The sequence below is a fragment of the Cydia strobilella genome, chromosome 4, assembly GCF_947568885.1.
Source record: "Cydia strobilella chromosome 4, ilCydStro3.1, whole genome shotgun sequence".
Taxonomy (NCBI): domain Eukaryota; kingdom Metazoa; phylum Arthropoda; class Insecta; order Lepidoptera; family Tortricidae; genus Cydia; species Cydia strobilella.
Window position 1 is genome coordinate 19951044 of NC_086044.1, and position 26657 is coordinate 19977700.

The 26657-nt window shown below is 42.4% G+C and overlaps 1 protein-coding gene across 1 annotated transcript in view; it reads right to left on the reverse strand.

Moving 5' to 3' along the window:
- Positions 1-412: 412 nt before the first annotated feature.
- LOC134740846 (tyrosine-protein phosphatase non-receptor type 23) overlaps positions 413-26657 on the reverse strand; it is a 31785-nt gene continuing 5540 nt past the window's right edge. The window contains exons 6-21 of the mRNA XM_063673497.1: positions 23379-23569; positions 21236-21380; positions 18282-18513; positions 16975-17174; positions 13906-14038; positions 13067-13246; positions 11522-11659; positions 10820-10906; positions 8233-9891; positions 7445-7899; positions 5662-5793; positions 5006-5134; positions 3915-4093; positions 3610-3794; positions 2541-2663; positions 413-1673 (exon numbers count right to left, since the gene is read on the reverse strand). Of these exons, the coding sequence (XP_063529567.1) occupies positions 1459-1673; positions 2541-2663; positions 3610-3794; positions 3915-4093; positions 5006-5134; positions 5662-5793; positions 7445-7899; positions 8233-9891; positions 10820-10906; positions 11522-11659; positions 13067-13246; positions 13906-14038; positions 16975-17174; positions 18282-18513; positions 21236-21380; positions 23379-23569 (4383 nt within the window). The 3' untranslated portion in view covers positions 413-1458. The remainder of the gene's footprint in view (positions 1674-2540; positions 2664-3609; positions 3795-3914; positions 4094-5005; positions 5135-5661; positions 5794-7444; positions 7900-8232; positions 9892-10819; positions 10907-11521; positions 11660-13066; positions 13247-13905; positions 14039-16974; positions 17175-18281; positions 18514-21235; positions 21381-23378; positions 23570-26657) is intronic.

Sequence of the window (26657 nt, forward strand, 5' to 3'; positions counted from 1 at the left end):
CAAATATATACGTAAATGCACATTTGGGGCGTTTTCTATGAAAAGGGACCTTATTGATGGCGCTTACGCCGTACAGCGTTGCGCGGCATTGTATTTAAATAAATAATAAATAAAAAGTTGTTTATTAAAAGAAAGATTTTAAAATTACAACAGGCTCAGTGGTCCCACACTAGGCTAGGCCTGTATCGTGGTGACCGCTCTACAGATTTACTACATAACAAGTTTAGGGGTATCCTCTAAAAGTCTAAACTAAACTAAAGTAAGTCTCTTATCTTACAGTTCTTACATTGAATGAAATGAAATGAGATACATGCAAAACTAATACTAACATTACTTACTATTTATATCGGAGTATCGTTAATAATGGCGTAAGCGCCATCGACAATAAGGTCAATTTTTATAGAAAATACCACATTTACAGTAGAATTGCCTCATGGCTGTACTCGTATTTCCTTCAACTGATATTTTTTCAAGGATTGAAAACCAAAAAGTACACACATTTACGATGTTGACTGTGATAACATAACAATGACCCATATATAAAACACATTAGAGCAGAGCAGCCATTCTCAAAGTGTGTTACGCGGACCCCTAGGGCTCCGCGTCCGCGAAGCCTCTGTTGGGGCTCCGCGAGAATAAATGTAATAAGAAAAAAAAACAGCTCTTTTATAGGTATGTCTGGTCTACAGTTACTAACGATTTTTTTTAATTTCAGGCTCCAATAGTTCGCTTTCCAAAAGGGTTCCGTCACCAAAAAAGTTTAAGAACCGCATTAGAGCATAATTTTCAAAAACTGGAATTGTAATCTGATTTTCGCATTGTTCATCTTAAGTTCCATATGCCTCTTCTTGTAATTCATTACCTATAACAACGTAGGTACATTAGTGAAAATAACTAAGGTAAGGTAAAAATTATAATATGCTGTGTAATTTTTTGTACCAATAAAATAAATAAAATAAAATAATCGAATAAGTAAGACTACGATTTAATAATTTAGAAGAAAATGTAAATATACCTATCATAATTATCATTATATCCAATAAATTATCACATTCAAAAACCAACCTTACCGTACCGCAGTAGAGTCGAAATTGGAACACAGTCTTTATTTCTTCTTTTGCGGGCCGAAAATTGCTGGATAATTCACCTACTCTCGTTTAAAGTTACTTCATACTATAAAATGCGAGCATTCATATGATTTCAAACAATTTAACGTATTGGTGGGAAAGTAGGAGCCTTGAGTCGGACCAAGCTCTGCATGGCATTTGTAATGACAAAGTGTGGCAATTTTATTATTAATGTCATATGAAAACATGACGTTTATAATGCTTGCCTTCACTTTGTTCTGAAGTCGGTGCAAACTCAGTTTAAACTGACTATTGATTGTTTTCTATTTTTCGTTGAGGATATTTCCGCTAAAACGAACCTTAATATAAAACATTAAAGTCTAAAATCGATTTATTTCTTCTTCAAGCTCCAAAGTGGATCGAGAAAATTGAGCGGATCCTTCATGTCACCGCTCTTAAGGCCGGGCGACTGTTTCATCTCCTCGAAGGATTCTCGGGAGAACTTGGTTCTTTGGGAGCTGGTGGGGGTGGGGGTTGGTGTGACGGGGGGTAATACGGACGCCCCGGTCGGGACGCAGATGGCTTCGCCGTTGAATGATGTCGTGCCTGTGAAAGGAATGGTATAGTTAAAAGATGTCAATGATAAAAAAGTTTCTGTTAAAATATAAGTACCATTTGAATACATAGGTCCATTTACTGCTGAATAATATGAGTCCTGATTTTAACTTTCACGATTGTTACTCATTATTATTCACAACGACTAAGTCCCATCGTTGTGAATAATAATATGAGGAAACGCACAAAAGTGTTATGCTATTTCAGTCATTCTCAGTACAAAAGTACTGAGGTTGGCGGAAGTAGCCTGATCAATTCGAACGTTTCCGAGAAAATACGATGGCAAAGTATTATGCACTACGAGTACATCTCTCTGTATCTCTGTATGCAAGCCATCGTAGTTTCGATACAGGCGAACGAAAATGTCTCGTTCGTCTTTTTAAGGTTTCGTACCCAAAGGGTAAAAACGGGACCCTATTACTAAGACTCCGCTGTCCGTCTGTCTGTCACCAGGCTGTATCTCATGAACCGTGATAGCTAGACAGTTGAAATTTTTACAGATGATGTATTTCTGTTGCCGGTATAACAACTAATACTAAAAAGTACGGAACCCTCGGTGCGCGAGTCCGACTCGCACTTGGCCGGTTTTTAGTTACGACGTACTTCTAGGTGACAACGTTTGGATGATCGTAACTAGGTAGAATCGGGAAAAAAAATTAGTTACTTAATAAGAAACATTTGAAAATGGGTGGACACACTTGAATTTCGATGCACGCAATATTTTTTCTAGGTATATCGATTTTATTTTTAAATCGTGGTTCCGAAAGGTTGCATGTTCGGATCCCGACGCAGTGAATATTTGAAATTCACAAGTCTTTCCTTAGTTCAAAACTTAATAACGATTTTAATTCGGCTTACCAGAGCAAAGCACTCCTTGCGCATAGAACAGCGCCGTCCTATAAGCGTCGGCGAGGTACTTAGTGTCTTCTAACACGTCGGTGCGGTGCTTGTAGAGGTTCGCACACGCCGCGTCCAGCGTATCTAAAGAAAAAATACTAATTAGAAACCGACACTATAATAACTAAAGGCTTGGCCAAACACACGGCATGACGCAGCGCCGCGTGGACGCAAGGGGCCGGCGGGACGCAGTCTGTTTGACGTCGCCAACCTGTTAGCATGGGCGGCGATGCGTCGCGCCTTGTGTTTGGCCAAGCCTTAACACTTAGATTAGAGTTACAGTGGGGCTCAATCCATTAATTACGTCCCACGTTTAGGGGGAGGGAGGGGGTCAAGAAAATGTGACATGTTGTGACAAGGGGGCGGGGGGAGTCACAAACTTTGTGACGTCACTAACTACATCTGTAACCGAAAATGATTTTGATTTTTTTATTCACTGTTAACAGTTAAATAACTAGTTTTTGCAATGATAATCGTGTTTATGGGTGTATTTTTGTTCCTAATCGGCTTCGTGTTATAAATTTTTAACATTGCTTATGTCAAAAATGTTTATTTATAAACTAATAAAAACTAATTGAGATTTAGTTGAAAACAAAAATGCCAAAATATGTGACGTCACACCAGGGGGGGGGGGGGGGCAAATGTCACCAGGTGTGACAAGGGGTCAATTTTTTAAAAAATTTGTGTGATGTAATTAATGGATGAACCCTTGCCATCCAACATCTGTGTGCAACAAGAAATACATCAGGTGTCCACACAGGGAGTCAGTTAAGTGTGTTCCTGTGTGTATTTTACAAGTAAGGGAGCTCCTATGGGTATTGCCCGCAAGTCTCTGTAAATCTTTTAGAAGGTAGTCTTATGCTCACCGCACAGCTGCGGCTGCCCCGCTCGCACTTGGCACACGAGCGCTATAATCAGCGCCAGTAACGCGCTCCGCCCTCCTCCTGTACCGCATTGTAGCCAGGCGCCACTGAGCTGATTACTGAGACGGTTCTCGAAGGTCTCCGATAGGATCTACACATGTACTCACCGCACAGCTGCGGCTGCCCCGCTCGCACTTGGCACACGAGCGCTATAATCAGCGCCAGTAACGCGCTCCGCCCTCCTCCTGTACCGCATTGTAGCCAGGCGCCACTGAGCTGATTACTGAGACGGTTCTCGAAGGTCTCCGATAGGATCTTGTCCACCAGGAGGATGAGAGGGGAGCAGACGATTCTGTGAAGTGAAAATAACCTGTTGTATTTGTAAAAGCAAGTCCGTTAGTTGACGAAAGTATTGTTAATTAGGTATATACAATTTTAATAAGTATTTTTGGCTTTATTAAGTACAACTTACTTGGCAGGGAACACGCTGATCTGATAATGCTTCACTTTATGCACAGTACTCCCGTGAGCCACTGTAAGTATCCTTTCGGTCCAATGCACAGTGCATGTGACGTCATCCAGCACCACCTTAACTCCGGGGAGGTCTAAGGACTGGCCCTTCGCCGTCGGCCAGTAGAATTTTCCTTGCATCTGTGTAAAATAAATCGATACTAAAATAAAATCCATTTATTTACATACAAGATATATACAGTGGTACTACGTGAACGAAATTAATAACTAGCTTAAATCTAAAATGGGTCCTAGAGGCATTGTACTAAGGATGCTGGCGGCATTTCCTCGCTGTATCGCGTTGTGCGAGGAAGCCGCCAGCTCTTCGGTCACCAAAATACTTGAATGATACTTGAACGTTTTGAAAGGTCTTCAGAGTGTATAGTCTTACCCCCTTATTTATAAAACTTTACGGGCCTGCTTTAGCTAAATTATGTTTTATCCCTTTCTTACATAAGTCAAAATGACAGATAAAGACAAACGATTCATAGCTAATTCAGGCCAGTAACGCGTTGTCAAATAATATTGTCACTGTGACAAGGTACAAAGTGGCACAGAAATCAAATTCCTTGACCGTTATAACAATAACGCTATCATGCATACATAAATATTTAATCTGAGGGTCTATCGCGAAACAAGAAAATCGAAATTGCTTTATCTAACATCTCTGTCACTCTTGAGTATTCGAGCGATAAAGAGGCAGATAGCGAAATTTCGGATTCGCGTTTCCCGGTAGGTCCTCTGCAAACAAACCGCCTTGATGCATCAATGTCATATTTTATTATCTCTGGAAACTTGTCAAAAACCTGTTAAAGTTACAGTATGTATAAGTTACTCTATGATTTACTAAAAAGGCTAGTGCTGCATTCTGGTGGCAGAACATTGCAGTAATATCCCCTATTAGTGTTAAACCTGTAAATGATCAATGGAATATTTTTTGTTTATTTTCAATGCCAAAACGACAGAACGAAGCTTTTAAAGGAATGGGATTAGTAGAAAACCCACGTGTAAGTAGATTTTTTTTTATTAGAAGAAGAGAATGTATTTACTGACCTCAATTTCGCTCAGCAAGCAAACAACAGATGTTATTTTGTTTTCCAACACGGCCTTCCAGAAAACACTGTAGTTCCTCTCTCGTGGCATCGAGGATATCACCAAGGGAATGGACCAGGGAGCCAGTTGCTGATAACCAAAAAACATACTACATATCGTCGCTATACTTACTCAACCTCATATCTGCAACAATCATTTGATGGAAATGTCGCTTTTCTTTAATTCGGAATACGGGTGTTTTTGTCATCAAATGAGTGTTGCAGATACGAGGTTGAGTAAGTATAGCGGCGATATGAACATTTTTACATTGTTTTTTGGTAAAATTTGTGAAAAACATTTTCTTTCAGTGGGGTTGGCCGGTCGAAATTAGCATATGGCGCCATCATAGCTTGCCCTGTCAATCCGTACCATTATCTATAAAAACGGCAAAAAGGCCCCCCCAATATTTAGGTTATTCTGTTTTTTTTTTAGTATTTGTTGTTATAGCGGCAACAGAAATACATCATCTGCGAAAATTTCAACTGTCCAACTATCACGATTCATGAGATACAGCCTGGTGACAGACGGACAGACAGACAGCCAGCGGAGTCTTAGTAGTAGGGTAGGGGGTTTTACCCTTTGGGTACGGAACCCTAAAAATCCATCCGGTTACCTACCTTATAATAGGAAGCGTTGATGTACGCATTCGCGTCACTCCTGAGCGTCAGTCGGGAGTCGTCATAAGGCGCTATATTGCCACTCTTATATTGCTTCGCGATGTTCTTTGACCGGGTCATGTTTTCTTTATTCTGTACACAAAATTATTGAATATAGAAGATTTATTGGATACACTGCTGCTAAACGGCGCGATTCGGAAAATACATACATACATATAATCACGCCTATTTCCCGGAGGGTAGGCAGAGACCACGGATTTCCACTTGCTACGATCCTGACATACCTCTTTCGCTTCCTTCACTTTCATAACATTCCTCATACACGCTCGCCGGTTTAGGGTGCTCTTGACCTGGCCTTTCTTCAGGATTTCCCCGATCTCATCAGAGAAAGTCCGCCGAGGTCTGCCCCTTCCAACTCCCGTTTCTACCTCTCCCTTATACACTCTCTTTGTTAGCCTTCTTTCACTCATTCTTTCCACGTGTCCAAACCATCTCAACATACCTTTCTCAATTTTTGTCACTACATCTTCGCTCAGTCCACACTTTTCGGAAAATGAATAAGAGATTCACAGTGAATAAGAGATATGAAATAGTAAAGATATGTGACGTCCCGTGGTAAAGGTACCTTATGGCGGTTGGCGCTTACGCTATTATTAACGCCGCTCCGATTAAAATTGGATGGCGCTTACGTCGCATAGCGCCGATATAATTTGCGACGCTATGCGACGTAAGCTCCAGCCGCCATAAGGTACCTTTTGCCGTGGAACGTCACATATCTTAAAGTTACAAAAATTAGAGAAAAAAAAACATAAATTTGATATTTTTATTTTAATATTTACTACATAAAAAGATCGAATTAATTTATGTCTCATATTTATTACATAGGTCATTACTACAAAATCTTTGCAATTAACAAAAACTTTCGATAGTAACATGGATTTCCTGTATGTTTAAGGGGTGAAATACATTTGATTAACTATGAAAGGAGCAAGGTATATCTAGAGAATCAACTCCCACTAACAACTTTACTGTAATAATAACAAACTTTAACTCGATTCCCTAACAAACATCCTGAAATATAATTGAATATTCCCATACAAAAGTTCCCTTGTTATATTGGCAGACGAGTTAATCAAAACCTCCCTACGGTCCTGACCTATCTCGCTCACCCATCTATAAGGGTACATGAAGTTCATTATACGCAAAAATATTTCAGAATGCCCGGTCCCCGGTCCCTTGTTGGGCGCCACTTTTTGGAATATATTTGAATATTGTGCAAAATTAATTATGTAAAAGTTGTTAAGGTTCCCAACAAACTGTTTATTGATTATTTCAAAAAATAACACAAGATCTTGGGTATTTGATGATTTTAACGTACCTATTTAAATATCACAACGCTTTTAAGAGGATTTTTTTGTAAATTACATATAAAAAGTATATGTGAAAGGCCACCTCTTTGTTTTTATATTCGTCTATTGCATAACATATCTAGTGACCTATGTACATAAGTATGACTTTAAAAAACAGTGATTTTAGCAAAACTAAAAAAAGTGCTTTTAGCAAAACTAAAAAAAGTGCTTTTAGCAAAACTAAAAAAAGTGCTTTTAGCAAAACTAAAAAAAGTGCTTTTAGGCAGATTTTTCTTGCCATTTTCCAAAACATAAAGCTTTGCACATTTTATTTCAGGCCATGCAGTAGTATTTTTTATTAAAATTAGCCATCAACATTAATCAAAAGAAAATAGAACAATAGGAAAATATTGATAGCAAAACAAAACACTCACTTGTATATCCTGGAACGACTTCCATTTCGAGTCCAGCAACGTCAATCCACCTGCCACTTTATTCGTCAACGAGTCAACCATGATCTGTAAATTCTTCACCTCCTGCGTAAAACTGTTCAGCAAACTAGGATCCGAAAACAGGTCCCTTTTAGCTGGCCGTTGTATCACTTCTTCCTTTGGCACTGTTTTGGGAATTTGTTCAACTTTAGACACTTGTATGGGTTTTTTTATTGCGCTTTCTGATATCTGTGGTACTTTTATCTGAGGCGTTAGAGGTTTTTGTTCAACTGAGAAATCTATGTCTGATAATAAGTCGAAAACGGAGGGCTCTGGGGCCGGTTCGGACTCTTCTTTAATTGGTGTAGGTTCCTCAGTTTCTTGTTCTGGAGGACTTTGGATCGGCTCTGGTTTTACCTCAAAAGTTGGCTGCTCTATTTCTTCCTTGGGTGTCGTTACTGAAATAAAATGGATGTTAAAATAAAAGATATTTTTGATTTAAGTGATTTATTTCATAAAGAAACTGATGATTACATCTTTTTTGGTTTCAGCTAGCTTATTTACATATGACAATTGATATGGATTATACAGAGCCTAAAGAAGAGGTCTAACCCGTAACCAATAGTGCCTTCAATTGTTTTATTTAACCCTTTAAACGCCACGACTTAATATAAACCTTATCGGAAAGCACGAAGATTGATATTACTGTAACTGTATGTAACCAAGCGCGTCAGTTGACGTCTTTGGCGGTCAAAGGGTGTAATGACTATTACATTGCATGATTTACTTACCTTTGTTATTACTAAAGGTGACATTAGTGTTGTACTGTTCCCCAGACTGCATATAAGTCGACTGATTAACATTGGCACCATAATTCGTAGTCGTTACTTCAGGATTCGACACTACCTCTTGTGACTGATTAGAATTAGTAATATATCCGTACGGCGTATTGTAATAAGTCTGATTATCGCTCTGTTGGGGGGATTGAGGCGTCTCTGAAGGGGATTGAACGGTTTCACACGCTCCAGCGCTCGTGTAGACCCCTTGCGCGTTCCAATTTGGATCTTTAGGGTTCGACTGAGAGTCTATATTCGGTTGCACGTAGCTGACATAAGAATTCTGCGAGCCGTAGTTATAGTCGAAACCTCCTGTGCCTGGATTGAAGTTATAACCCGGATGATTTTGGTAGGTATGCGCGTAGTTAACGTTCGCTGGGTCTTGGTAGAAGTCTGAAGTAGGTGCTGTCTCTGGGTTAGGGGTGTAGCTAGGTTCGTAAGTTTGGTAGTTAGGGCAGTTCAACGCTTCTCCAGTGACATGGGATTTGATTGGTTGGTCGAAAGCGTCTATTTGGGATAGTGCTGGGTTCGGTTCGGGCGGATTGTATGTAGAGTCCATGGATACTGGGACATTGGTAACTGTGGTGGTAGAGTATGCTGTGGTATCAGCGTTCGTGTATACGGGGTAGCTTTGTGATGATGCATCGTAGCCTGTTGTGTAGTTATATTGTTCGGAACTGTACGCAGGAACAGTAGGAGCAGAGTTAGGGGCGTAAGTAGGACCCGTAGAATTGGGTGCGTAATTGGAAGCAGCAGAATTAGGAGCGTACGTAGAATTAGCAGGGCTAGGAGTATACGAAGCAACGGAGGCAGGTGCGTACGAAGTAGCCGTAGAATTGGGTGCGTAAGTAGAAACGGCAGAATTGGGTGCGTACGTCGAAACGGCAGAATTGGGTGCGTACGTTGACGCAGAATTAGGAGCGTATGGCACATCGCTGTATGGATAATTTAGAGTATTATAATCAGTACTTTGCGTAGAGTTAGTGTGTGAGTTATTCTGTTCAGCGTTACTATATGTAGCCATATTCGGAGTGGCCGCTTGAGGGTAGTTCACGCTATAATACGTTTGAGAATAATCGTTACCGAAATTCGGTGGTTGGTAATCTTTAGGCGCTGATACTTGCATTTGGGAGAAGTTAGCACTCAGATCTTGTCCAGAATAAGTCATTGATGGATTTTCAGGAATTGATGCTATTTGATTTTGCCCGTACATATCGTAAATATATGTTGCGTTAGTTTGGCTACTGCTTGGTGCGCTACTTGGTACGGTTTGGCTATTAGTAGCCATGCTAGCATTAGGTTGGCTGTGCATAGTATAAGAGTTATTTTGTGAATTGGTTATCATAGTGCCACTATCTTGAGAGCCAGAATAGTAAGGGTTAGCGTATGTTTGTGGGTTGGACATTTGGTGGGAGTATTGAGGAGGGGTGTAGGCTGAATAATAAGGGTTTTCCTCAGGTTTCTCGTAGGTTTTGGAAGGGTAGGAGAAGTTGGAGGGTGTGGAGTAGGGTTCGTGCTCTTGGGTGTAAGGTGTGCCGTAGCGGGCGTACTGATTCGGCATCATTTGAGGCAGGACCACACCGTCTGGCAGTTGCATTTGGGATGGATCGGTTGCTGCAAAAAGAAGAATATAATCCATCATAACATTAAGTAAGAAACTACGATACGAGTATTATCAATTTGAGTATATAAATGGCTAAAAAATAAGTGCATTCCCGTCGCCAGGGAGGTTTTGGGATTATACTGAGCAACTTTTACTATGAGACAAACCCCGAAATCGCGAAAAAAAATTTGGCTGTTTCATACATTTTGGCCGGTCCATTTTCTATGGGAGGGTAAATTTTCAATTTTTATTTTCTAAATTTCATTTTCCCATAGAAAAAGTTGCTCAGTATAATCTCAAAATCTCTGGCAACGGGAACGCACTTATTTTTTAGCCACCCTGTATATGTTTAGATGTTCGGGTGTTCGTAAATTTTAAACAAAGAAATATATTCTCAATCCGGCTAAACTGACTGAATGAAATAAAACTATGAAAACGGATTATATCGCGTATATTGAATTTATAATACATCCCGACGTTTCGAACCCTTCACCCGTCACCCGTTGACCACGAACGCTGTAAAGGGTTCGAAACGTCGGGATGTATTATAAATTCAATATACGCGATATAATCCGTTTTCATAGTTTTATTTCATGAGTAACTATCGCGGTAACCGAAGACAATATTATGACTGAATGAATTTAGATAACCTTAGGATACTTCTTACCCCGATATTCATCCCCTTAAAGTAAAGTAAAGAGGACTAAAATCAGCCAGTGTGTTTTGTAAGTTAGTATAAAAATACTAAGGAAACAATTGTGGTATTTTTTATAAAAAAGGGACCTTATTGTCGATGGCGCTTACGCCATTATTAACGATGCTCCGATATAAATACAATGCCGCGCGACGCTGTGCGGCGTAAGCGCCATCGACATTAAGGTTAGAAAATGCCCCAATTATGTTTAAAATAGGTTGTCCATGTCAAATAAGTTTACATACCTTCTGATCCGACAGGAGCTGGCCTCACGGATGTTGGATATATCGACTCCGGGTAGTACGCTTCTGGTGGTAGCGATTCTGGTTGACCTATTAATAATATTAACAAATAATTAATTACTGACAAACAACGACGCTTGCACACGGTGCATGTAGCATGGTTGAGCTAGTAAGGTCGTAAAAAAGACCATGTGAAAAATGTGACAAACAAAACATTACATTAACGTACAAAACGAAACATTTTCTTTCACTAAGTACAAAGGCGAACTTATCCCTATAAGGGATCTCTTCCAGCTTACCTTCGAGTAGATGAGTGGAAAACTATAGCCAGGTCAGATGGACAAACTTACGGGATGTACCAATTAATATTTAAAAAAAGTAAACTATTTAACATATTGACTACTATAAAATCCAGAAATAACATTATAGATTTAAATACATAAAATACATACTAGCATACATAAATACAATACGAAATATATATTATAATATATATAATTATCACAAGTGTAAGAAAATAAAAATAAAGGTTAACCAGATCACGCGGATTATTGTCGTTGACTTTTTCAAAAGATGGTCTTCCAAGGCCATTTTAATATAGCAGCACGGGAGCTGTCCCCGCTGATCCATTTAAAAAATCCACCATTAACTAGACTAACATATTTGTATGCAGGGGTGCCAAGCTAATAGCTTTGCTGACTGTACCTTGAGGAGTCCTGGGCAGCTGCCTCTTCTTCATATAGGGCAAATAGTCCTTCAGCTTGAGGCCGGAGCCCTCGCCGCGCGGCTCCGCGCTGCCGGCGCGCTCCGCACGAGCCGGCGAGGACGGCGCGGGGGCGGCCGCTGAAACAAACATTCGCCAATTTATACTTACAAATGTTTTTTAGGGTTCCGTACCCAAAGCACAGATTAATAAATAGTTACTACGTAACAGATACATCATTCCCATACAAAAGCGAAAATACCTACGCTATAATAGCCTACAAAATCTTAATAATAATACCTGCTGCTCAGGACGAGAAGAAATGTACCATAAGTATGCGCACAAAGAGTCGAGACTGCCTTGCTCGCCGTGCGAGTCACGTGCCAACGCGTCATCGTAAGAATGCGCTAGGGTTGTACTGTTACTTATGTTATTATTGTAATAAAACGAATGTTGCGAATCAACCATATTTTATATTAGTCAATCAAATATTTAAAAACAAGACTTATAATACCTGACTCAAAAAACTCCTTAATTTACGATTTATCTACTTATGTTCAAAGAAATAAATAGTGACAAAATTCATAAAGATAGATTTAAAATACTACTCACCTTTCTTCGTCTCTCGGAAATGAAAAAAACCGACCAAGTGCGAGTCGGACTCGCCCACCGACTTTTTCCTTTTACTTTTTAGTATTTGTTGTTATAGCGGCAACAGAAATACATCATCTGTGAAAATTTCAACTGTCTAGCTATCACGGTTCATGAGATACAGCCTGGTGACAGACGGACAGTGGCAGCGGAGTCTTAGTAATAGGGTGCCGTTTTTACCCTTTGGGTAAGGAACCCTAAAAAAACGACAAATTTTCTTTTGTTTTTTGACTTTTACACCCATCTACTGCACAATAATTACGTGGTTTCGGCATTTCGAAGCGTAAGCGCGGGAAACGTGCGGTGCGAGCGCTCAGGCGGGCGTTCGGCGGCCCTCTGTCGATTATATCGTCGACGATACGCCGAGCGGTAGGCATATAGCGCGTGGCTTTGAGCGAGTGAAGGAGGCCTGCCCAAAGGGTAAAAACGGGACCCTATTACTAAAACTGTCCGTCTGTCACCAGGCCGTATCTCATGAACCGTGATAGCTAGACAGTTGAAATTTTCACAGATGATGTATTTCTGTTGCCGCTATAACAACAAATACTAAGAAGTGCGGAACCCTCGGTGCGCGAGTCCGACTCGCACTTGGCCGGTTTTTTTTGTAATCATAATTTATATCGTTTTAACACCGAAAATTAAAAATACTTTTGTAAACCTTCACATTATTTTATTAAAACATATTTAAAATGTTGAAAATTTTTGAGCGGTTGAGACGCTCATAATATTATACGCTTATAATATTTGGCGCGAATTCGACAAAGCGTGATGACGTCACACGTTGGACGGTCCAACTGACGTTTGCTACTAATGACACTTATGTGAGCTAATCTGTCGAACGCGTGACGTCACGTTGACACTTGCCGAGATAAATGTAAATACTTGCTTAAACTAACCTTTACTGCCCTTACTGTTCTTGGCAAGCAGTGACTCCCTCTCCTCCTCTTGTACTTGGCATGTTCCTCGCAGCCTCGTGAGCAGTTGGTTGACGTTGTGGCTCAACTTATTGTAGAACTCAAGGCCCTTCTGGCACTTGCCGAGGAGCTCGCCGTACGTGTCGTAGGAGGTTATGAGGGCTGGAAGATATACTGAATTTGAACTTACGAAAAGTATTATATGAAAACCATTTAATGTTTAGAAAAATATAAGAGAAAAATATTTTAGAAGAATATTTGTGTTAATCCATTCTGGACGCTTTTTACCATCAGCTATAAATCTGATTATAATTTAGTCATTATTTTATTTATTTTATAATCAAGTATACTTATAGAAAATGAATTCGCACCAATAGATTTATATACGTGTAATGTAGGGATGATTGTGTTGTGTTCCACCGTAACGTGAAATTTACCGAGTCGGTTTAGGATAATGTGGTGTAAATAGATTCGTTTCTAAAACGCGGGTGACATAAAACGAGGAACAAAATGCTGCCAGGTAAAAAAAAAATCTAAGTTTTTGGTTGTTAATGTGTGAGGAGTTATATTTTGTGCATGTTTCTAAATAGTGTATAAAAAATAGGTAATGATTTTCTGTATTAATGTCAGTATTTACGCAATACTCGTGTCGTTTGCTTGCTATCGTGTTTCCCGCTCCACATAGCGACCCTGCCAGAATGCGGAGTCAGATTCAGAAGTCGGTAGTGCAAATTAGGATTACAGCATCATTGACATTGGAACAAAAGCCTACTGTAGCCTATATTTCCATTTGTAAACACATACATTAAACAGGCACATACCATTAATAATGCTCTCTCGCTTTCTCAGCAAATCTGATAGCATACGTCGCGACTCTCCGTACGAAGCGTATAGAGAAGTAAGGCGATTGATGATGTTCTCTTGAGCCGCGAGGTTTGTTTCTATTATTTTCACCTAAAAACAAATTAAAACGTCATGAGAATATTAATAACGTTAGTTTAGTAAGAAGTTTTGAAGTCTATCTATTTTTGGATAAAATGTAAGGAATCGAATGGTTCCCTTACTAACCTTACTTTATTATTTTTCGGAAGTTAAAAAAACTTAAAATTTTGAAACTTTTAGATCCTGTATTTTTTTATTATTATTTTAATATCCACATTATTGCGATAAATTGCTCATTTAGTATCTAATATTTTGCTAGATCTTGTTATAAAATTCAACATGTGTCATCATCCCTATAATACCTGTGCGTCATGCTTAGCGAGCTCGTGCGCGAACAGCTGGTCCCTGGGTTCGGTGGCGCGCGCCAGCAGCGCGGCGGTGACGTCGTCGGCGGCCACGGCGGCGCGCAGCGCGCTCACCAGCTGCGAGCGCTGGGATTGCTATAATACCTGTGCGTCATGCTTAGCGAGCTCGTGCGCGAACAGCTGGTCCCTGGGTTCGGTGGCGCGCGCCAGCAGCGCGGCGGTGACGTCGTCGGCGGCCACGGCGGCGCGCAGCGCGCTCACCAGCTGCGAGCGCTGGGATTGCTATAATACCTGTGCGTCATGCTTAGCGAGCTCGTGCGCGAACAGCTGGTCCCTGGGTTCGGAGGCGCGCGCCAGCAGCGCGGCGGTGACGTCGTCGGCGGCCACGGCGGCGCGCAGCGCGCTCACCAGCTGCGAGCGCTGGGATTGCTATAATACCTGTGCGTCATGCTTAGCGAGCTCGTGCGCGAACAGCTGGTCCCTGGGTTCGGTGGCGCGCGCCAGCAGCGCGGCGGTGACGTCGTCGGCGGCCACGGCGGCGCGCAGCGCGCTCACCAGCTGCGAGCGCTGGGATTGCTATAATACCTGTGCGTCATGCTTAGCGAGCTCGTGCGCGAACAGCTGGTCCCTGGGTTCGGTGGCGCGCGCCAGCAGCGCGGCGGTGACGTCGTCGGCGGCCACGGCGGCGCGCAGCGCGCTCACCAGCTGCGAGCGCTGGGATTGCTATAATACCTGTGCGTCATGCTTAGCGAGCTCGTGCGCGAACAGCTGGTCCCTGGGTTCGGTGGCGCGCGCCAGCAGCGCGGCGGTGACGTCGTCGGCGGCCACGGCGGCGCGCAGCGCGCTCACCAGCTGCGAGCGCTGGGATTGCTATAATACCTGTGCGTCATGCTTAGCGAGCTCGTGCGCGAACAGCTGGTCCCTGGGTTCGGTGGCGCGCGCCAGCAGCGCGGCGGTGACGTCGTCGGCGGCCACGGCGGCGCGCAGCGCGCTCACCAGCTGCGAGCGCTGGGATTGCTATAATACCTGTGCGTCATGCTTAGCGAGCTCGTGCGCGAACAGCTGGTCCCTGGGTTCGGTGGCGCGCGCCAGCAGCGCGGCGGTGACGTCGTCGGCGGCCACGGCGGCGCGCAGCGCGCTCACCAGCTGCGAGCGCTGGGATTGCTATAATACCTGTGCGTCATGCTTAGCGAGCTCGTGCGCGAACAGCTGGTCCCTGGGTTCGGTGGCGCGCGCCAGCAGCGCGGCGGTGACGTCGTCGGCGGCCACGGCGGCGCGCAGGGCGCTCACCAGCTGCGAGCGCTGGGATTGCTATAATACCTGTGCGTCATGCTTAGCGAGCTCGTGCGCGAACAGCTGGTCCCTGGGTTCGGTGGCGCGCGCCAGCAGCGCGGCGGTGACGTCGTCGGCGGCCACGGCGGCGCGCAGCGCGCTCACCAGCTGCGAGCGCTGGGATTGCTATAATACCTGTGCGTCATGCTTAGCGAGCTCGTGCGCGAACAGCTGGTCCCTGGGTTCGGTGGCGCGCGCCAGCAGCGCGGCGGTGACGTCGTCGGCGGCCACGGCGGCGCGCAGGGCGCTCACCAGCTGCGAGCGCTGGGATTGCTATAATACCTGTGCGTCATGCTTAGCGAGCTCGTGCGCGAACAGCTGGTCCCTGGGTTCGGTGGCGCGCGCCAGCAGCGCGGCGGTGACGTCGTCGGCGGCCACGGCGGCGCGCAGCGCGCTCACCAGCTGCGAGCGCTGGGATTGCTATAATACCTGTGCGTCATGCTTAGCGAGCTCGTGCGCGAACAGCTGGTCCCTGGGTTCGGTGGCGCGCGCCAGCAGCGCGGCGGTGACGTCGTCGGCGGCCACGGCGGCGCGCAGCGCGCTCACCAGCTGCGAGCGCTGGGATTGCTATAATACTTGTGCGTCATGCTTAGCGAGCTCGTGCGCGAACAGCTGGTCCCTGGGTTCGGTGGCGCGCGCCAGCAGCGCGGCGGTGACGTCGTCGGCGGCCACGGCGGCGCGCAGCGCGCTCACCAGCTGCGAGCGCTGGGATTGCTATAATACCTGTGCGTCATGCTTAGCGAGCTCGTGCGCGAACAGCTGGTCCCTGGGTTCGGTGGCGCGCGCCAGCAGCGCGGCGGTGACGTCGTCGGCGGCCACGGCGGCGCGCAGCGCGCTCACCAGCTGCGAGCGCTGGGATTGCTATAATACCTGTGCGTCATGCTTAGCGAGCTCGTGCGCGAACAGCTGGTCCCTGGGTTCGGTGGCGCGCGCCAGCAGCGCGGCGGTGACGTCGTCGGCGGCCACGGCGGCGCGCAGCGCGCTCACCAGCTGCGAGCGCTGGGATTGCTATAATACCTGTGCGTCATGCTTAGCGAGCTCGTGCGCGAACAGCTGGTCCCTGGGTTCGGAGGCGCGCGCCAGCAGCGCGGCGGTGACGTCGTCGGCGGCCACGGCGGCGCGCAGCGCGCTCACCAGCTGCGAGCGCTGGGATTGCTATAATACCTGTGCGTCATGCTTAGCGAGCTCGTGCGCGAACAGCTGGTCCCTGGGTTCGGTGGCGCGCGCCAGCAGCGCGGCGGTGACGTCGTCGGCGGCCACGGCGGCGCGCAGCGCGCTCACCAGCTGCGAGCGCTGGGATTGCTATAATACCTGTGCGTCATGCTTAGCGAGCTCGTGCGCGAACAGCTGGTCCCTGGGTTCGGTGGCGCGCGCCAGCAGCGCGGCGGTGACGTCGTCGGCGGCCACGGCGGCGCGCAGCGCGCTCACCAGCTGCGAGCGCTGCGACTGCATGTGGCGCGCCTTGCCGACTACGCGACGCATTTCGGTCATGGCTTCCCGGTCCAAACCCTCTGTGGATGGAAAGATGTGCCATTTTCATCCAAAAGGGTACTTACTGTCGTTTGTCAATAAGGCGCTATTTCCATATAGCTTCAATTTTAAATCGACAAGCGACAATGTGGTATCTTTTGGTTGAAAACGTCACAGATGATTAAGTTACTCGCTTTTATTTTTTTTGAATTTTCAGTCGACGATTGAAATTGTATATGTATATACACGGTGACAAAAAAAAACTGTATTCCCGTTGCCAGGGAGGTTTTGGGATTATACTGAGCAACTTTTACTATGGGACTGACCACGAAATCGAGAAAAAAAAATTGGCTGTTTCATACATTTTGGCTGGTCCATTTTCTATGGGAGGGTAAAATGGCACAGCCGACTGCCTCAGATTAGCTATATGCAGCGTCATAGCCTTATGCAGCACTTGGGACTCGCTGGTTCTCGGCCTCTTTATATTTGTGGAACTATATACACTTACCAATATTATCGATAGTAGGTATCCTACTCTGCAGTACATCTAATGGCACCGCCAACTGCCTCAGATTAGCTATATGTAGCGTCATAGTTTTATGCAGCACTTGGTTAGACTCGTTGGTTCTTCTTGGCCTCTTTATATTTGAGGAACTATATGTTACACTTACCAATATTATCGATGGTAGGTATCCTACTCTGCAGTACATCTAATGGCACCGCCAACTGCCTCAGATTAGCTATATGTAGCGTCGTAGCTTTATGCAGCACTCGGGACTCGTTGGTTCCTCTTGGCCTCTTTATATTTGAGGAACTATATGTTACATTTACCAATATTATCGATGGTAGGTATCCTACTCTGCAGTACATCTAATGGCACCGCCAACTGCCTCAAATTAGCTATATGCAGCGTCATAGCCTTATGCAGCACTTGGGACTCGCTGGTTCTCAGCCTCTTTATATTTGTGGAACTATAAACACTTACCAATATTATCGATAGTAGGTATCCTACTCTGCAGTACATCTAATGGCACCGCCAAATGCCTCAGATTAGCTATATGTAGCGTCATAGCTTTATGCAGCACTTGGTTAGACTCGTTGGTTCTTCTTGGCCTCTTTATATTTGAGGAACTATATGTTACACTTACCAATATTATCGATGGTAGGTATCCTACTCTGCAGTACATCTAATGGCACCGCCAACTGCCTCAGATTAGCTATATGTAGCGTCATAGCTTTATGCAGCACTTGGTTGGACTCGTTGGTTCTCGCGTGGGCCTCCTGGTATTTGTGGAACTCTCTGGATAATTCGGTTTGCACTATGGAGGGCGGGCGTGGTCCCATGACTTTTTGGAATTCTTTTTCTTTTAGAGTTTCTTCCTGAAATTCGGAGAGATATGTAAGTGCTAAATAACAGTAACAGCCAAGATAACTTGTAGTAATAAATAAGTACCTACTATTCGAGTCCTATTTAAGAGGAATTTGAAGCTTCTAAACCTAGGGTTATTAGTATTAATAAATTACATCTGAGTTTGTACTTAAGTTATTTGTAAATTATTGCACCAAATGTTATGAAACTTATGAATACCTGAAAAACCACAAGTGACATATTTGTACACTGCAAAATTGTAACGAATACAAATTTGGAATTATTGTGGTACATTTTTTTGGTTCACAATTTAACAATTTTGTCAAATTGTACACTTGTAAATTTTTGTGGGATAGGCCATATAAGTGTTACTTCAAGTACAATACCAGCTTTTCAACCAAAAATAACAGATGTTTAAGTTTTTATTAGGGCGTCTTGTATTTGTGTAAAAATAAGTAAATAAATAAAATTACGTCTTCAATCATAGAATTAAAATTACCAAATAATAAATTATCTTAGTGTGTTTTTCTGTAAAAAAAGGAATATACTATTGCACAAACATTTTGTTACAGTGCCAAAATTGTCGTAGGTTTTTTTTTTGGTCTTGAATTCCAGTTTTGAGTTTAGTGTTGATTTATCTTGGTGACACTCATAGGCTTAGAACTCACTGAGGATTTTTTCTTGTGGTTTCTGTCTAATTTCTTGCGGTTTCAGTCTTTTAAGTGCGTGCGCTTATAAAGCATGCCGTACGTTAAATTTTTTGCGGTTGCTGAACCGCTTTTGAAAAAACCGCAGTGCGTTCTAAGCCATAAGTAATATAGGAATAACCTTACTAGAGAAGATTGGGTCCACATTGTCTGAGTGGTGATCAAGCTCAGTGTATCGTTATATGACGTATATATGACTGTGCGCTATACGCCCGTTGGGTGAAGATATCCTTAGATGTCACAGTCGACAAGATGCTGGATATGTAATGAGTTAGATACCGTAGACTGGATGCAGACAGTCGAAGATGATGATCAGAGGCATAGATCACAGGAGAACCAGGTATCTTTTGATACTAGGTAAGAGCAGTCTGAGACTACTGACAGGTATTACAGGTCACAACACCCTCTTACATCTTAAGATAATGGAAATTAGTAGAGACACCTCCTGCCCACATTGTGATAAGGAGACCAGCTTACACTTACTAGCAAAATGTACTATGTCATCATCATCCTCACAAAACCGTTGCTTTTACAGGCTGCTTTCGGTATCTCGCAACCAGGTGTTGGAACAATATTCCTCCACCTATTCGTGTTATGAAAACTAAGCGTAGTTTCAAATTTCATTTCAAAAAATTCCTTTTAGAGAAGCAAAGTTTGGGAATTCCTCACGGTTACCTGGTTGCTGATTACCGAATTTAGTCTTAGTAATCCTGCTTAAAAATCAAAATAAAGATTTTCTCTAAATCACATTTGACACTACATACATGCTAACCACACTGACACTTCTATGTCACAACTATGTGCAAGCATTAAATGTCTCTATAGTTTAAACTGTGTCACTAGTTATTTATTAATAATTAATTAGGTAAGTACTAACTTTCGACTATTTCATTATTTTCCACTGTTTTTTGTTGACGTGATCAGGTCCTGGCAGAAAATCAGTGCTTTACCTAATGGGTGAAGCGTAATACTGAGCCAGAACCTTTTTGTTTTGCTGCGACGCACACAGGATTTTTATTTGTATAAAACAGTATTTTTATATATTTTTTTCCTTTTCCTCTACATATTATGTAAAAATCGGTGTGACTTATTTGTTGTTGTAATTTTTATTTATTTTCTGGATTGTTCTGTGTACCTATGTCATTTCTGTATTTGAATATTTTGTGTGTATTGTGGCAAACAAATAAACAGTTTATCTATCTATCTATCTATCATTCGCTTGCCCTTGTCCCATTCACTTGGGGTCGGCGCAGCATGTCTTTTTCTTCCATACCTCTCTGTCACCCATCATCTCATCATTCACTTGCGTTAGTTTCATATCATCTTTCTCACAGTCCATCCACCTTTTCCTCGGTTTTCCTCTCCTCGTTCCTCCCTTCCACATTCATTCTTAATACCTTTCTCGTCACATGACTTTCATCCCTCCGCATCACATGCCCGTACCATGCTAGGCGATTTGCCCTTACTTTTTCTGTTATGGGTGTAACTTTCAGGTTTCCTCTTATATACTCATTCCTAATCCTATCCATTCTCGTCACGCCACGCATCCACCTTAACATTCTCATCTCCGCTACATGCAATCTCTTTTCATCCGTCACCTTTAGGGCCCAACACTCTGATCCACACATGTACTATGTATGCGGCGATATAATACATTCGGTAGAGACACACTTTAAGAAAACGAACTTCTCCATTGTCGGACGAGGCCAGAGCACTGTTTAAGCTAGTAAATCGTAAGTGAGTGTGATTGTATGATGACTTTATGGAGCGACATAATCGCTAAGCGATAAAGCTCTTTAATAAAGATTAAAAAATAAAAAAAACGAACTAATGGACGTCGAACTTAAAGATGTCCTTCTGTTCTGCAGGAAAACAAGAAGATTCGAGGAGAATAGTGTGGGAATGCCGCCGGAACAGTAACCTGCAGCTCCAACTTCAGGGAACTGGGCTGAATGAACGCGACACGTGATCGACAGCCCGCCTGCTTCCGGCCGGGCATCCCTACACTACATCTACATCTAGATACCTGAATGAGCGTCTTAATTTCGGCGAGCGAGTTCTCCACGTCGCTGATCATCTCAGCGAGATTGTTCATGGAATCAACCAGCGCTTGAATAACATCGGTCTTGGCGTTCATGGCTGCACATCTGTCCACTATCTCTTGAGGGATCCTGTTGAAAAAAAATTTTTATTTGTAAACAAACACTACAGTCACACTTAACTGACAATAGGACCTATGAAGTCAAATTTGTATTTTTTCTCGAATTGTATTTCTTCTCGAAAAGTCAAAACGGTTTGAAGTAACTGTATGTTGAAACAAAAGCAATGTTTCAGTAGTTAACACATCCTCCTCCTGCTCCTGCCTCCTAGCGCACATCAAAAAAATGATTTCTTGGAAGATAAAAATGATCACGAATGTTACTAGTTTTAATTGAATTTAATGTTAAGGTCAATGATCACGAATGGTATTATTTTTAATCGAATTTAATGTTAATTATTAGTTTTAATTATTACTCACATTATTATTTTTATTCCATTTATTTTTTACCAATTCTTATTAAACATTGCATGATATACCAATTCTTAATCTTGACATTCTTGACATAACTATTAAATAAACAAATATTATACATATACCCTACATTTTCAATGTTAAATTTAATTGTTAATAATATCTCCAAGACATTAGTAAAGTTGCAATATAATTTTAAATTACAATGTCTTAACCATTGTCATAAGACCTAGTTTATATAGGTATAATGATTACATTAATACTAATCCCTAGCATACTTTAGATTTAAGACTATTGCTGTGCCCTACCAGGGTCCATGTGAAACCCACTATGTATGTACCACCAAATGAAAACCATGGATGCAATAAATAAATTATGAATTATGAATAAAAGGAAGTTGTGACCATTTGTGAAGGAAATATTTTTGTAACATTTTTTGCCGCCTCCCTAATGCGTTATTGTTGACCGCGGCAGGCAGTTATAGCATTATTCTTTTGCCCGCGACTTCGCCTGCGTGGAATTAGTAATTTGGGTATCTTAATTTTTAAACAAATTTGCTTTTAAATCCATCCTTTTTTTTCACCCCCAAATTGGTCCACTCTATAAATTTCCACCCCATTTTTTACACCCATAAGGGATGATTTTGGGGATAAAAATTATTCTATATCCTTCCTCACAGCTCAAACTAGCCCCATACCAAGTTCATCTAAATCGGTTCAGCGGTTATTGATTCCCCATACAAATTTCCACCCCCTATTCATCCCCTTAAAGGATGACTTCTGAGATAAAAACTCCCGTATGTCCTTCCCCGGGACTCAAACTATCTCTATACTAAATTTCAACTAAATCGGTTCAGCGGTTTAAGCGTGAAGAGGTAACAGACAGACAGACAGAAACACTTTCGCATTTATAATATTAGTATGGATTCAAGTTTTGTGCATTTGCGATTGCCCTATCATAATGTTGTCAGTCTAGAGAACAATAGATAGGCTAATGACCTCTAACTCTCAAAGTATATTTTCTTAGATAAGTAATGTTATCATTATCATCCGATATCGGCACCCAAACAATAAACCCGCCGTTTACTCGTGACTCACTGATCCAATATATTGCGCGTTAGACTGAAACCTTACTAGTGAGATTGTGAGGAAACTTACTCATTTGACTAAGTAATTTGTAGATGTGATAATGAAAAAATATACAATTTGCTGGCTAATCTTATTTTTACCATTATGAACCTCAGATCACCAATTGTGGCTTTTAGGTATGATAAAGACGCAAAATGAAGATATCGCAAAGAAAATAATAAGAATTTAACAGCTTATATTATTACGTTTTTCAATTAGTACTGTCATCGCCTTTCGGGCGAAAACTCGTATAGCGGTTAACGGCTATGTATGATGAACCCTCGTGAACGTTAGCTGCCGCTCCGTTAGTGGGTTGAGGAATGGCAGCAAATAAAGTCATCGCCTCCCGCTTAAGGCACTTAAAGCACTTTTAAGGCACTTTCTCTCCCTTTACTTAAAGGAAACATTCTTTTATTTTTAAAAATAAGCAAAACTGCATTCACAGATTTTTTCGAACAACTTGGCGGAGCAACTTGGCCTTTTCTCAGAATACATGAAGGAAGCCTTGTTGAAAAGCTAAGTCTACTTACTTCTGATCGGAATCCAGCACCTCCAACTGATCAAGTTGCAATGAGGACATGAACTCAGTAAGCTCAGTGTTCTTGGCTTCCACTTGGCTGACCACTTGGCGGAGCAACTTGGCCTTTTCTTCGGAGTAGACGGATGAGGCCTCGTGAGCTCCCATTGGAATGAGGCGGGAGAATATGTCAGGACCTGATACCTGTGTAAAGAATAGGGAAATAAAAAACCGGCCAAGTGCGAGTCGGACTCGCGCACCGAGGGTTCCGTACTTTTTAGTATTTGCTGTTATAGCGGCAACAGAAATACATCATCTGTGAAAATTTCAACTGTCTAGATATCACCGTTCATGAGATACAGCCTGGTGACAGACAGACGGACAGACGGCCAGACAGACAGACGGACAGCGGAGTCTTAGTAATAGGGCCCCGTTTTTACCCTTTGGGTACGGAACCCTAAAAATAAATAGGATACTATACTAGTGCTCGTAAACACGCTCAAAAAATTCCAATTGGCACCTTACGTCCAAACGTAAATGTAAAAAAACCGGCCAAGTGCGAGTCGGACTGGCGCACCGAAGGTTCCGTACTTTTTAGTATTTGTTGTTATAGCGGCAACAGAAATACATCATCTGTGAAAATTTCAACTGTCTAGCTATCACGTCACGGTTCATGAGACACAGCCTGGTGACAGACAGACAAACGGACAGCAGAGTCTTAGTAATAGGGTCCCGTTTTTACCCTTTGGGTACGGAACCCTAAAAATAAATAGGATACTATACTAGTGCTCGTAAACACGCTCAAAAAATTCCAATTGGCACCTTACGTCCAAACGTAAATGTAAAAAAACCGGCCAAGTGCGAGTCGGACTCGCGCACCGAAGGTTCCGTACTTTTTAGTATTTGTTGTTATAGCGGCAACAGAAATACATAATCTGTGAAAATTTCAACTGTCTAGCTATCACGTCACGGTTCATGAGATACAGCCTGGTGACAGACAGACAAACGGACAGCGGAGTCTTAGTAATAGGGTCCCGTTTTTACCCTTTGGGTACGGAACCCTAAAAACGACACTGAAAATAACTTTAGAATATCAAGGACACTGAATACGGATTTAGATCTATTTGCAATGAGACTGGCGTAATAAATAGGATCACGAACTCAAAAGAACTGAGTAGCCATAGTACAGGGCCCTTTTTGTTGCTCATTGCACTTCAAAAAACGTGATAATACATATGTGTCGTTTCCAAGCAAAAGGTACCACATTGTCGCTAGGCATAAGGATGCTCTGACAGGTTTTTCGTATAAAGATACAAGCAATTTTCGTCCTTATGGTAAGCGACAATGTTTTTCAAAGTCCATAAATGCACTGCTGATATTTTTATCACATTCTTTCTAATGCAAAATCCAAAAAGTCTACCATATCTGTAGTGTATTGAAATATGAGGGTACCCCTACAAAACCAGTCTGGATTTGTCAGGTACGTAAGCACATGTGCTCTCCCGAATTTCGGTGATAATATTGCGATATAATAGTGGCGACGAGGCAAATCGGTAGTAAAAGCGTGTATTAGACTGTGTTAGTGACTTTTTGTGAAGTTGTAAGTGCAAAGTGCAAAAAAATGGGTATTAAATTTGGTGAATTTGATATGGGTCATGGCTGCTGGGAAAACTACATTACAAGGTTTGAATTCTGTTTAAGTGCAAATGATATTGTGGATGACGTCAAGAAGAAGGCGAATTTGTTGGCGGTGTGTGGCTCTCAACTATTTGACTTAATAGTTTCTTTGTCATCTCCGATAAGTATAGGGGACATAACCTATAAACAAATTTTGATATTTTTGAAGGCTCATTTCCACCCCACACCTAATGAGATTGTAGAATCTTTTAAGTTTCACTCAAGAAATCAAGAAGAGGGGGAGAAGGTTAGAGATTATGTGGCAAATTTAAGGAAAATGAGTATTCATTGCAATTTTACAGACTTAGACCGAACTTTACGAGATCGGTTGGTATGTGGTATTAGGAGCAAAGAGGTTCAAAGGAAATTGTTACAATGTGAGAAGCTGACATTTACTCAAGCAACTGAGATAGCATTTTCACATGAGAGTGCCACATTTGATTCCAGTATTATTGTAGTGCCAGGACCATCTAAACCAAATGTGGAGGTAGATGAACCCATGGAAGTAAACAAAATCACTAACAAAAAGGTTGACAAACAGAATAAACCATGCTTCAGGTGTGGTAGGCAACACAGAGGAGAGTGCAGATTCCGTTGGAGTAGATGTAATGCGTGTGGCAGAACTGGCCACATTGAGGCAGTCTGTCTTACAAAAAATAAACAGGATGATGGACATAAATCAAATTGTAATGGATTATATGCAAATGTAAACAATGTTAGAGAAAATAAAGTTGACCCCATTATGGTAAAGGTGTCAATTGAGGGGTCTATTATTGACATGGAAGTTGATACGGGATGTGCATTTACTCTAATTTCTGAAGTGACAGCCAGACTCATTTGGAAAGGGAAATTACCTGTATTAGAGGAAGATGATATTGCATTGACTACATGGACAGATAGCCAATTAAGAATATTGGGGAAAATTCAAGTGCAAGCTTCTTTTAAGGGTTTACAAAATAATCTTATAATGTATATAGCCAGAGGTAACGGACCCAGCCTCTTAGGGCGAAATTGGTTTCAGCCATTCGGAATACGGGTTCAAGGAGTCATGCATCTGAAAATAAACAGCGAGGAAATTAAAGGGCTCCTACAGACATATAGCGATGTTTTTCAGGAAGGTTTGGGAAAGTATAAAGGCCCATTAGTGAAGATTACACCGAGAGAAGGAGCGGTGCCCAAGTTTTTGAAAAGTAGACCCATTCCTTTTGCTTTGAGGGAAAGAGTAATTAAGGAAATAGACAGACTAGTAGAGGAAGGAGTTTTGGAGCCAATTGCACACTCCGAGTGGGCTACCCCTATAGTACCAGTTCTGAAACCGAATGGTAATGTAAGGCTTTGTGGTGACTATAGGTCTACAGTAAATATGGTGACCGACACTGATACATATCCTCTGCCTACTCTAGATGAGGCTTTCACAGCCATACAGGGTGGCACGATTTTCAGCAAAATTGATTTGGAAAGGGCATACACTCAAGTTAGTGTGGACGAGGCAACAGCACAGCTATTAACAATAAATACACCGAAAGGCCTTTATAAAATGAAACGTCTAGCTTTTGGGGTTAAAGCGTGTCCAGGCATCTTTCAAAGACTAATGTCTTCCTTGCTTACAGGAATA